The sequence below is a fragment of the Oryx dammah genome, unplaced genomic scaffold, assembly GCF_014754425.2.
Source record: "Oryx dammah isolate SB20612 unplaced genomic scaffold, SCBI_Odam_1.1 HiC_scaffold_26, whole genome shotgun sequence".
Classification (NCBI taxonomy): Eukaryota; Metazoa; Chordata; class Mammalia; order Artiodactyla; family Bovidae; genus Oryx; species Oryx dammah.
In genome coordinates this window covers 26635699-26649360 of record NW_024070210.1, presented here as the reverse complement: position 1 = coordinate 26649360, position 13662 = coordinate 26635699, and the positions used below count along the sequence as shown (strand labels likewise).

Below are 13662 nucleotides of genomic sequence, written 5' to 3'. Positions count from 1 at the left end.
AAAGTGAGGCACAGTGAGATTAAGTTGCTCAGTTTCATAAGTGAGTGATGGAAGATTCAACTTTACAGTCCGTTTTTAACCACTAAGCTATCCACTTAAATGATATTTACACCTACCAAATTGATATGAGTTTAAAACAACTTTCATCCATTCAATAAAAATTGTGCCATCTAAATACCTGTACATGCAAGATTCTTTTGGCATGGTTGATTTTACAAGTGACAAAATGAATTTCTGTTTTTAAAAAGTACAGTCCACGGGGAGGGAGGTGGGAGAGGGGTTCAGGATGGGGAACATGTGTATACCCATGGTGGATTCATGTTGATGTATGGCAAAACCAATACAATACTGTAAAGTAATTAGCCTCCAATTAAAATGAATAAATTTATATTGTAAAAAGTACAATCCAGTATCTTTGTGAAAGAAAAGTTTTGTAAAAATATTTTCAAAAGCATAAGTGCTTATTTAAATTTACCAATTAAAAAAATTAATTTAAATTTTGATTTACGGTGTTTTCCCCCTAAAGTCTTACCTTCCTGTTTTCTTAAGCAGAGTCTGCTTAATTTAAGTATTCATTCCTGGTTATTCAGGATCATCATTTTATGCTCCACTGATTGTAATGTGCTGAAATAAAGGCACGTCTTCAATAATGATGGGAGGTGTAAGGCTGTCTTCTTTCCCTTCTACCAAAGATCCCAAAGTCTTTTCCGTTTTAGTTTTAGTTCTTATTTTTGTTGCTTGCAAGTTTTTCAGTCTCCTTCGCTGTGTTTACTTATGAAACAGCTATAGTTCCTCCTCCCTTTCTAGACTCAACTTTATAACTGACTGAACCCAAAAGTTTTATAACCACTTTTTGTTAGACTGCTCTGTCCAAGGAAAATCATCCAGGGGCTGCAGAATGAATGCATAAGCTTTGTGGTAACTCTTTTACGAATTTAGGATTTGCTGCATTTGGGGAAATGCATAGTCACATGACCACCAATCAGTCAAGACTTCAAACATTTCCATCACCCAGAAACCCCCCTGTGCCCTTTGTAGTCAGTCCCTTCTGTTACCTCCAGCCTGTGGCAATCAGTAATCTGTCTTGCCATTTTCAGAGTCATAAAAATGGATTCAAATGCTTTTGAGTTTGGCCTTTTTCCGCTAAGCATAGTATGCGTGAAATTCCTTCATGCCGTTGCTTGTATCAGTAGTTCATTTCTGAGTAATATTCTACTAGACTCACACACAACACTTTATCCATTCACAAGTTGAAGAATTGCCTGGCTTTTGGATGAAAATATTGTCCTAAAAAAAATTATTCTTCCCCCTTGCATTCTCTTCCTCTAATGACTTAGCAGCTTTAACAGCAGAGAGCAGAACCTGAGACAGGGGCTTGTCAGCAGGTGGTTTATTTTGGAAAGTGATCCGAGGGAACAGGAGTGGGAGATAGGAGAGCTGACCCCGGAAAGGTTAGAGCCTTTAGTCGCTTTACTCTTATCGGGTCCTGGTTGCCACAGTTGCCCACTTATGGTTATCACTGGCCATGGAAGCACCAAGAAATGCTTGATTAATCCGGGATTATGAACATAGTTCTTTCAACCCCATTGTGCTGGAAACCCTAGATGGACAGTTACCTCTGTCCACATAGCAATTTCTTTCTGTGCATGCTGGTTCTTTGACTGGTGCAGGGTGGGGCATCCTATAAAATGACCCAGTGGAACCCATTCCCTGGGGGAACTGCAGCTGCCTGCCTGAGAACCAAGACTTCAGTTCAACTGAATTTAGGTTTGAGGTAATGGAAAGCACAAACTCCATAACTGAGTCCTTTGGAGAGGGACCATGTACCCATGTATTCTAGCAATTGGAGACTCGGCTGGAACCTATGAACCCAAGTGACAAGGTGGCTTGTACCACATCCTGGCCCTGCTGCACTGCCCCTCCACACTGGCAGCATCCTGATAGAGGGATCTGAGCAACAGTCACAAGTAGAGCATACACAGCTGCCAAAATCCCAAAGGGTCCATCTCGTGCTGTGCCTCGTTCTTGGCAGCAGAAGTGCAATATTGAACGACTTGATCTTTACCTTACAGAAATGCTGGCATGCCCCAGACCATTGGTCCCTGAGAAACTTAACTGATGCTGGGTCTCCTGAATTCTCATTCTTTGGCACATCTTACTAGGCATCCAGCTCATCATTTAAGTTAGCATGTTGTCATAAATGTAGTTGAGCTGTGTGATATTCAGTGATGTCAAGACTGCAAGATGCCTGATTCTGTCTGAGCATACAGCAGGAATGTTAACAATGCTGGAACAATGGGATAAATGTTTGCTGCAAAGGAGAGGGCTAGAAGATTTGAGGAGGGAGTAAAAGGAATCTGGTTTTCTGTGTCTTTGAGTTTCAGGGCTGGTAGAACCCCAGTTTCTAGAGATTCGATTTATTAGGTTATGTATTTCTGAATTCTACATTTAGCTGTGGTTGAGAAAGACATGAGCAGTCCAGTTATTTGGGCAGCATTCCCATTGGTTTAGGTGACAGGTAATGAGGACCCATTGAACTTGCATTTCTGAGTGTATAGAGATTGGATGTGAAGGAAAAGAGAGAGTTATAGAAAAATTATCCAGTACTTGTCCAACCTCTTCTACTTCATGGATGCAGTTTGGCGGAGCTCATTCAAGGAATTGCTTTAGTAAAGCAACTGATCCTGAAAGGAAAAAGAAATTATGAAAATATTCAATAGTATTTCCTTCAGCTCATAACAGCAACACTGCTTTTTAACCACACATATACGTGATCAATAGCTGGGAACTACAGGATTAAAATCCTGGAGGGATAATATTCCCAGCTATAGGAAGACAGATATTACTTTGAACTGGAATTTGGCATTGGGAATCCTCTGACGAGCCAAATTATGATTCCTGAGTCCTAAAGTGGTAAGAATATATTTTACTTATTTCAGATCCTTTTTTTTTTCTTATTAAATTAGATTGAACGAGAAGTAATTATCCTAGATAATCTTCAAGAAGAAGTTCCTGAAATTTCCAAAGCAAAAGAGGCAGCCTCCACAGAGGAACTCTTAGGGCTGCTGGACTGTTTACGCCAATACGAGGAGAATGTGGAGCAGCAACAGTTGTTACTGGCCCTTCTTCTGCAGCGCATAAAATATATCCAGAACACTCCTGAAGGCGTGGGGGCTATGGAAAGTGTTCCTGCATCTCAAGAGATTATGTCTATGCAAGAACGATGCCACAAGTAAGATTTATGAAAAACTACTAAGGAAATGGCTTGACAACTCAGGCTAAAAATTGAGAAAATATTGAATTTCTAGAATATACAAATATTATAGAACAAGGATAGATGGTATGGCAGAATTGAGTTGCATCAACACTGATAGGTGTGAAAAGGATAGAAAAGATTAATATTAATGATAATTAAAACAAGCACACCATCTCCATCTTGGTGTTACTGTGGGTGAATCTTTCAAAAATATTTTTTAATGTTTGCTGTTTTTCTAACTTAACAATACATATTCATTAAAGGAAGTTTAGAGAATGTGGATAATTATGAAGATTAATATAAAAATCACCTTAAATGTTACCATTCAGTGACAGTTACTACCAATCATTCAACTTTCTTACTATGGTTATATATATATTTTTAAATTGTGATTATAGTACTATCCTGTTTTGTATTCTGCTGAGCCATCTATCAGCATATTTTGTTCATTTTCCTATGCTATTAAATGTTCTCTGAAATATATCACCTTGTAGATATGCTATAATGTATTTAGTAGTAGTGCTCAGGGGTGTCCAACTCTTTGTGACCTCTTGGACTGTATAGCCCACCAGGCTCCTCTGTCCATGGTATTTTCCAGGCAAGAATACTGGAGTGCCATTTCCTACTCCAGGGGATCTTTTTGACCCAGGGATCAAACCCGTGTCTCTTGCATCTCGCTCATTGACAGGTTGATTAGCGCTACCTGCTACCTGGGAAGCCCAGTAATGTATTTATGTGAGTGTGTGTGTTAGCCGCTCAGTCATAACCAAGCCCCTAATACTCTATTTTATTTTTATAAAAACACTACAGTGAGTATTGTAGAAGGAAATGGCAACCCACTCCAGTATTCTTGCCTAGAGAATTCCATGGACAGAGGAGCCTGGCAGGCTACAGTCAGTGGGATTGCAGAGTAGGACACGACTGACTAGAGCTCATAGTGAGTATTATGCTAGAATTTCATTCCAGAATTAATTCATCAAGAAAGATGCCAAGACGTAGGATCACTGGGTCAAAGGAGGTAATATGTTTGTAGCTAGAAATACCAGATAGCCCTGAGGAAAGATTTTAACGACTTAAGTTCCTCCAAAAAACATGATGGCTGCATCCATAGCAAGTAGGGGCAGCTCAGATAGAAAGACCAGTGGGGTCATCTCTGACCCTGTGAGCCCACTCATTCCTTCATTTGCACCTCTGGTCATATTCAGTTGAACTCAGGGATTATATGGAAAAAAGGAGGATAGAGCTGGCAGTTGGAACGTAAAGTGTGAAAAGAAGGTATTCTGAGATGAAAGTTTTAGAGAGGTTTTTCGTGGAGTGATAGAACTTGATATATGTTTATATATGGGGTTCCCTGGTGGCTCAGACGGTAAAGAACCTGCCTGCAATGCAGAAGACCCAGGTGTGATCCTTGGGTCGGAAAGATCCCGTAGAGAAGGGCATGACTACCCGCTCCAGTATTCCTGCCTCGAGAATTCCATGGACAGAAGAGTCTGGCGGGCTACAATCCATGGGGTTGCAAAGAGTCAGACGTGACTGAGCGACCAACACTTTCACTTTTCATATAGTCTATAAATCTTGAAAACTGGTCATTTTCTCTCAGGAGAAAAAAGGTCTTTTGTCAGCTCTATAGACATCTTGTTAATTGTTGAAATAAAATTATTGCCTAGAGAAAAACAGAAGAAAGGAATAATCTTATTTTGATGCTCTACTTTAGGCTTTTCCAGAAAGCCCAAAAAAGTAAGGAATTGATGCAGAATGAAATCCAAGAAAGACATTCCTTTACAAAAGAAATAACTACTTTGAAGAATGTATTTCAACAGACCACAATCTCTTTCCAAAACATGGAATTACAAGACTGTCCAGAAAAGGCAGAACAGCTTGAGGTAAGTGAGGAATAATAGTGAATGTGGCTGATACAGGTCTGAAATCTTGGATCCAAAGTTATTAGAGTAACGGTAATATGATGGCTAGTGTCGAGGGAACCTAGAAAAGGAAAACATGTGCAGAGGCCCTATGGCGTGGTGTGGGCAGACCCACAGGAGATCCACAGGAGATCCACATGGTTGGAGCACAGAGAGCAGATTGGGACCAGGTTGGGAATAGGCCAGTGTGGACCAAGCAACGCCTTTTCAACTACATTTCAGGTGTGTGTGATGAACAGGGTCTGTGACTACTCTTGTATAGTATGTTAAACTGCTCGTTTTAGTCGAATGTAATACCTTATCTCTGATGGGGTGGAACTGTTTTTACTCAAAATATTCTGCCACCAAGTGTGTGGTGCTTTCCCCCCACCCACACACTAACCTGTTCTCAACCCTCTAGACACCAACTGGGACACCAGTTCCATTCTGACACTAACTGCAAGGAGTTAGTGCTGACCACCAGCTTTGGGGGTCAGTCCCACAAGACTCCCCCACTTCACATGCCACTGGTAAATTCTGAATGACAGGCTATAAAGCCAGGACTTCCAGGACTCCTTCCTCAGGTTTGTAAATTTGCTAGAATGGCTCAAAGAGCTCAGGGAGGCACTTGATTTGCTATTCCTGGTTATTGTAAAGGATACAACTCAGAAACAGCCAACCAGAAGAAAGGTATGGGGAAAGGGGCAGGAAACCTCCATGCCCTCTCTGGGTTTACCACTCTCCCAGCACCTTGATGTGTCCATCAATCCAGAGCGACCCTAAACCGTGTTTAAGGTGACTGTAGCCACAAAATTCAAAGACGCTTGCTCCTTGGAAGAAAAGCAGGACAAATCGAGACAGCATATTAAAAAGCAGAGACATTACTTTGCTGACAAAGGTCCATATAGTCAAAACTATGGTTTTTCCAGTAGTCATGTATGGATGTGAGAGTTGAACCATAAAGAAGGCTGAGTGCTGAAGAATTGATGCTTTTGAATTGTGGTGTTGGAGAAGGCTCTTGCGTGTCCCTTGGACTGCAAGGAGATCCAACCAGTTAATCCTAAAGGAAATAAATCTTGAATATTCATTAGAAGGACTGATGCTGAAGCTGAAACTCCAATACTTTGGCCACCTGATGTGAAGAACCGACTCATTAGAAAAGACTCTGATGCTGGAAAAGATTGGAGAAGGGGATGACAGAAGATAAGATGGCTGGATGGCATCACCAACTTGATAGACATAAGTTTCCACAAGCTCACGGCGATGGTAAAGGACAGGGAAGCCTGGCGTGCTGCAGTTCATGGGGTTGCAAAGAATCGGACACAACTGAGTGACTGAACAACAACAGCAAATGGAGGCTCCGTTATATAGGCGTGGTTGCTTAAATCACTGACAGTTGGTGATTAACACAGTCTAGCCCTTCTCCCCTCTAGGGGTGTGGAAGTTCCAACCCTCTAATCACATGGCTGGTTCCTGTGGCAACCAACCCCCTTCCTGAAGCTGTCGTCCTCTACACACCCTCACCCTTCACCCACCCACCAAGGTCTTCTTATTACCATAAACTCCCTTAGGGTTGGAAAAGGCTTGTTATAAATAACAAAAGACACTCACCCCAATCCAGGAAATTCCAAAGGTTTTAGAAGCTGTGCCAGGAACTAGGGATGAAGACTAAATATATTTAGGAGAAACTGGGAGATTGGGATTGATACTCTATATAAAATAGATAACTAATGAGAATATACTGTATAACACAGGGAACTCTGCTTAATGCACTGTCGTGACCTGAATAGGAAGGAAGTCCAAAAGGGAGGGGATTTTTCTATGTATATGGCTGATTTATTTTGGTATATAATAGAAACCTATATGACATTGTAAAACAACTATACTCCAATAAAAATTAATATTTAAAAACTCTAAATATATTTATTATATCACACTATCTATATATAAGTGCTTCCCAGGTGGTGCAGTGGTAAAGACTCCACCTGCCAATGAAGGAGGCTAGGTTCTCTCTCTGGGAGAAAGTTCCCTAGAGAAGGAAATGGCAACCCACTCCAGGATTCTTGCCTGGAGAATCCCATGGGCAGAGGAGCTTGGTGGGCTGCAGTCCGTGGGGTTGTGAAAGAGTCCGACACAGCATAGCAACTAAATATCAGTCTATACATAGGCTAAGGGTCATTTTCAGACCCATCTCTTTTCATTCCATTCAGTGGTAACAGGCAAAAGTGATGAAGCTTTGTTCAAAAGTTGCAGAGCTTTTGGTTTTCAATGAAAAAGGAAGCTTACTCTGGGTCACAGAAGCATTCTTCATGGGGAAGCCGTCTTGGGGTAGCTCTGAATGAAGATCTGTACTCCCAGCGAGGTCTAGATAAACCGGGAACACACTGTATCTGAACCCCACATTTGTCAGAATGGTGGTGTTCTCTGACTTTTCCTCTCTAGATTTGTCCTCTGCTGAGGGTTAAGAAAAGGAAAGCAGTGACACATCGGGGAGTCATTCAAAACTGTAATCATTCTTCAGTGTGGTGGCTCAATCCATTGACACAAATAATGCTACTGACTAGCTACTGTAAAAAGGAAAGAAAGCCCCAGGAAAGTCAAGAAGTATTTTTCCACTTTATCTTTGGGAAACTTTCCCAAACAAATGAGTTTCTCCTTTATAATTAGTGCAGGAGAACGCAGATCAGATTCTGTTTCTAGGCCACTACCAATAGACGGTTTGTTCAGGTTTCTTTTATCTCCTAAAAACTCACATTCTTTACAGGGAACTGGAACCCTCCCTTTTGAAAGAGGTTGAGCTCCACTGGGCTGTCTAATTACCTGAAAGCAGACACTTCTGCTTCAAACACAGGGCTTTTAGTGGCCTTGAATCATTGTGATGTTAATGTAGGAAGAAACAGAAATGGCAACAAGTTAATAATAAAAAAAAAATCTTTGAAACTTTTTGCTACTAGCAGCTTTTTAGATCAAGACTGCTACTGAGATATACTTAAATCTTAGAGGTACTTTAGAAGCAGGAGATGTTGTAATGTCTTTTCAGGACAATGGTTTGACACTATGAAGAGATATCAAGTTTAATTCTTTACAATTTAGAAAGCATCATCTAACCGAACTGAAGATCTCTCAGGCTTAATCAGCTTGTATCAATAGTGAGGTTTTGTCATGCAAAGTTTGCTCATTTAAATCATAAGGATGTGCTGGAAAGCGGCTTTCATTTTTAAAGTTAAACTTTTTCTCTGTCTGGGAGCATTTGAAACTCTCTTGATTTTTTTAGGAGCTTCAAAGTATTCTTAAGAAAGGGAAGCTAACTTTTGAGGATATTATGGAAAAACTGCGAATCAAGTATTCTGAAATGTACACCATAGTCCCTGCAGAGATTGAATCCCAGGTGGAAGAATGCAGAAATGCTTTAGAAGACGTAGATGAGAAGGTAATAATGTTTGTATTTGTGGTATTATTTATGGAGGGGAATGAATAAAAAGAAGAAAATATCATTTAATATCACATTTTCATTTATCCTGATTCCAACTATGTCTGTTTTTATAGAGTTTAGTTGAGTGATAATTTTTGTGAATTCAATACTGCTCTAAATAAGTGACACAGGTAACAGAATTAGTCTGTTTATTTTTAGATGTCAAGATGCTTAGTGTTTCTTCTCTTGCACTTAAAAATAGAGTTATGTATTGTCTTTTACTTGGCTTTCCTTTTTCTGGAAAGTCACTGTAAAATTTTGGACATGAATAAAACTTTACCTTTAACATTTTGAAATTGCAACCAAGAGCAATAAGAACACACATTTCATAACTCACTAGGAACAGCACTTAACACACAGTGCCTTTCTGATAATGATGGTAACATAATTCTCACACAGCATTCCCAGACAAATCTTTTATACCTGAAAGTCCAGGTTGAAAGAAAGAATAGGAAATTTCCCTAGTACTTGGAGACATAGGAGATTAACAAGACAATTAATTTTATTGTGTTATTTAAAGGCTGCCCCAGTCCAACAGAGCACCGTTCAGTTTGGTCCAGAAGAATGCAGAAAGATTTTTGTATTGCCTTTTGAAGCCTAAAATACCTATAATTCAATAAGGTAGATATTAATTGCACACACAAAAAAACATATTTCAAACTTATGACAGATTTCTTTGGAAAATTTAACCCATATAGAAAACATGTAAACTCCTAATAAATATTATAGCAAATCTTGTTTATTTGACACAGGAGATAATCTATTATGAGAAACTTCCCCAAGAATCATGTATTGTTAGAAAATATTAAAATGTTTTTGAGAGAAACTAAATTGGTTTTCCTGACTACTTCATGTGAAAATCCTTAACAAAGTGAGTTAGTCATCAAAATTTACCTTTTAAATTTAGGGTTGAAAGTTTCATCTGTAATTTTTATATCTGTGTATGTCTGTAAACTGATTTTTATTGCATGGTATGTTTATAGGACCCATGCAGTAGACACAATACCATTCTGTGTAATTCAGATGGCTGCATACTTCACCTAATTCATGATCTCTTAGTGTATTAAAATGATAAGCATTTCTGCCTGGAGGATAACTACTTAAAATATCAGAAAGCTTCATTTCATGGTAATTTGTTATATAGCAATAAAAAGCTAATACAGGATTAATTTTTTTCTACAAATCTTGACTACGGTATGGTCTGTGGGATAAAACCATTATATAAACTATCACTTATTATATAAACTATAGCAACCTTATGTTGAGAAAAGAGCATAAGGCCTTGGTGTCTGATGACTCAGGCTTCTTGTGATGAGTTCACCTACTACCTTGATGTGTGACTTTAAGCAAGTTATTTAGCCTGAGTTTCAGTTTCTGTATCTGTATAGTATCTGCATTGGAAGGTTCAGCCTCAATCGTTGTACAAATATAGTGGTTTTAAAAAGTGAATTAAAAGGATTATACAAAAGTGTTAAGTATTATCTGATTCAGTTCCTGGGTTGGGAAGGTCCACTGGAGAAGAGATAGGCTACCCACTCCAGTATTCTTGGGCTTCCCTGGTGGCTCAGATGGTAAAGAATCCACCCGCAATGCGGGAGACCTGGGTTCAATCCCTGGGTTGGGAAGATCCCCTGGAGAAGGGAACGGCTACCCACTCCAGTGTTCTTGGCTGGAAAATCCCCATGGACTGAGGGAGCCTGACGGGCTACAGTCCACGGGGTCACGAAGAGTTGGACACGACTGAGCAACTTTCACTTCACTGTTTGGTTATTCAGTGGCTGCTTGGGGAAAGCTTTATCAGCATAGTTTAAGGGGGGGGAAAAAAAACCAAGAACTCAAACCATCAGGCATTTGCAAAATGATACATTCAACATTTATTATCTTTCTGAGCACAAGTTATTTTCTTAGGTAAATCATTCCAATTAAAAAAAAATACACTGTTTAGCAGCTAGATTTCTAATTGCTAGGAAAACATATACTAGAAACATTCACATAGAAAAACTAAGCTTCTTTGCTGCAAGAAACAGCTAACGTTAGAAGTTTTTTTCACCCAAATAAATATTAAGGTGAGGATTACATTTTTTACATCAGATTAAGAATGTTTGCTTTTATTAAAAACAGATCAGTGCAGAGGATTCTCTCATAAAACAGAGACTGTATGATAAATAATTTTTCTTCTAGGAATTCTTTCCTATCATTTGCTCCCTTAGAGTTTATTTCTAACAGTCCTCTCAGTAGTTTTGCCCACTACAGCACACAGCTGTCATACATACTGTGGATTACATTGAGCAAAATGTTGTTGGTCAGTTTTCTTTTTTTTAGGTTGGCTTTAAAAGTTCAGATCAACCCAGCTGCCATGCCCACTAATCTACCCTCTTATTTTGGCAGTAGTCAGTATGGTTCGGAATTTTTCCCAGACCTTAAGAAATGCATACAAGTAAAATTTCAAACTTGTGTGACTGCCCCTTTTAGTATTTGAACCTCTGAATAGAGTGCGGAAAACATCTCTGTTGTGTCTTTCTCACTTGTAACAGATAAGCAACGAAGTCCTGAAAAGCTCACCGTCATATACAATGAGTAGAAAAATAGACGAAATTAATAATGGGCTTCGTAATGTCGAAAAGATGCTACAGCAGAAAAGCAAAAATATTGAGAAAGCTCAAGAAATTCAAAAGGTAACTTCCTCCCTTAACTTCCTTCCGCATTTGGTGTATTCCTTGTTCATTAAGGGGCCTCCTCACTGACAGTGTCATCTGCAAAGCCTTGATGGAGAAGGTTGCATTTAAGAATTGTGATGTTTCTTCCATGGTGGGAATAGACCCAAACTGCTGAGAGCTTGTGATTGTGAACCAGCCTTTTCACAAGGGAAGAAAAGTAAGGATCCTATCTTGGGAAAACTGACATATAAAAATATTTCAATAGGATATGAATAGGATTAACAGCTTGTCTTTAGACTGCCAAAGGAAAACAGAAAAAAATAAAAATTTCACATTTATTTCCCATGCAAAATGTCTTAGGTTTTAGAATGGTATATAAACATAATATTCTGCCTCTTAACTTCTAAGTAAACTCCTGAGTGTGGAAAACATTCTATTTTACATTTTAAGGAAATATTCTACTATGAATGGAAACTTTTAAAAATAGGGCTGAGAGAGACTTCTGGTTGTCCAGTGGCTAAGACTTTGTGCTCCCAGTGCAGGGGCCTGGGTTCAATCCCTGGTCAGGGGACTAGATCCCACACGCTGCAACTAAAAGTTCACATGTTGCAAGTAAGCAACTAAAGATCCTGCATGACAACTAAGACCCAGCACAGCCAAATAAATATTAAAAATAGTTACGAAAAGCCATCTTAAAAGTCCTTATAACAGGCGAAAAAAATTTTGTAGTTATATATAGTGATGGGTTTTTTTTTTTTTTTTTGGTTCCAAAACCCAGGATTATGGATTTCAATTAGACTTATTGTGGCAATCATTTTGCAGTAGATAGAAACAGTGAACCATTGTGCTGTACACCTAAAACGAATAAAATGTTATCAGTTCTACCTCAATTTTTTAAAAAGTTATCCTGGGAGAAGTCTCACTTCTTATCATTCCCCTTCTGTCTATTCCCTCCCTGCAGTTAAACCTCTCCTTTGGTTTCTAATTTAACCTGATTGTGTTTCTTATGGTAAAAAGAAGCAAATAATTATAAATATTGAAAGAAATAATTGTACCCGTTGTATGTGTTCTTCTTTCTTATAAGAAGACATTAGAGTGTGTATATCCTTTTAAAATAAGGTGAACAAGATTTTGCTCACAAATGATCATACCTGCCTTTGCTTTGTAGCTTCCTCTAAACCAAATAAATGTGATGTCAAAGGATAAAAAATTAAATTAAAAATAAAAATAGGTCAGAATATGGCTCACCATTGGACAAAATCCTGGGCTCTCAATAAGCAACTTAACTAGATTTGCCCATTTCTAGAAATTATGTTCTTATGCAGATATTAAATAATAATTGAATGTTGCCTTTGAAATTTCCTCATCCCAGACAAGTCCACATTTGAATCCAGTCTATTGGTTTCTTGAACCAAAAGCAGTTGCTACTAATACATGTGGCTAGAGTTTCCTGCCTCTGCATTACTGTGAGTCAGAGCAGATATTTTCTTTTTATCATTTTTTTTAACATTTATAAGAATATATATACTGGTCTAAGATAGGTATTTACCCACACCCTTTTAAATATAATGTTACCTCATCATTCTGGAAAGATTAGGTTAGGGTTATGTTGACCTTGTTTGGTGTCATTCATCTGTGAAAATGCCCAGGACTTTGTGCCCCCTTACAGCTAATTTGTACTGAAATGAATACAGTTAGAGTTAAGAGCTGGAGAAAGAAATGGCAGCCCACTCCAGTATTCTTGCCTGGAGAATCCTGTGGATGGAGGAGTCTGGTGGGCTGCTGTCCATAGGGTCGCACAGAGTCGGACACGACTGAGGCGACTTAGCATGCATGCATGCATTGGAGAAGGAAATGGCAGCCCACTCCAGTATTCTTGCCTGGAGAATCCCAGGGACGGAGGAGCCTGGTGGGCTGCCATCGATGGGGTCACATGGAGTCGGACACGACTGAAGCAATTTAGCAGCAGCAGCAGCTGCAGAGTTAAGAGACCTCGGAAAAAGTGTCTTCCAGTTCAGGTCACATGCTGTTGCTGGGCATAAGTGAAAAACTTTGACTGCAGTGTTGTCTCTGTCATGTTGTTTGGGAAGCACTTACAAGTACAGACACTGTGTGAAAACTTAGAAATTAACATATTCTTCATCCGAACTGACTTATGCTTTTCATCTCCAGAAAATGTGGGATGAGCTTGATCTCTGGCATTCCAAGCTAAATGACCTGGATTCTGAAGTTCAGGACATTGTTGAACAGGACCCAGGACAAGCTCAAGAATGGATGGATAAATTGATGATTCCTTTCCAGCAATATCAGCAAGTATCACAGAGGGCAGAATCTAGAACCTCACAGCTAAACAAGGTATGGCTGTAACAATACATG

The 13662-nt window shown here is 39.2% G+C and overlaps 1 protein-coding gene and 1 long non-coding RNA gene across 6 annotated transcripts in view; one reads left to right on the top strand and one right to left on the bottom strand.

Moving 5' to 3' along the window:
• SYNE2 (spectrin repeat containing nuclear envelope protein 2) overlaps positions 1-13662 on the top strand; it is a 323973-nt gene that overhangs the window by 180057 nt on the left and 130254 nt on the right. For all 5 annotated transcript variants that reach the window (XM_040226258.1, XM_040226261.1, XM_040226260.1 and 2 more), the window contains exons 52-56: positions 2967-3232; positions 4971-5139; positions 8432-8587; positions 11164-11304; positions 13459-13641. In XM_040226258.1, coding sequence (XP_040082192.1) covers positions 2967-3232; positions 4971-5139; positions 8432-8587; positions 11164-11304; positions 13459-13641 — 915 coding nt within the window. The remainder of the gene's footprint in view (positions 1-2966; positions 3233-4970; positions 5140-8431; positions 8588-11163; positions 11305-13458; positions 13642-13662) is intronic.
• LOC120852831 overlaps positions 13225-13662 on the bottom strand; it is a 29316-nt gene continuing 28878 nt past the window's right edge. Inside the window, exon 3 of the long non-coding RNA XR_005718662.1 lies at positions 13225-13261. This is a non-coding gene — a long non-coding RNA (uncharacterized LOC120852831). The remainder of the gene's footprint in view (positions 13262-13662) is intronic.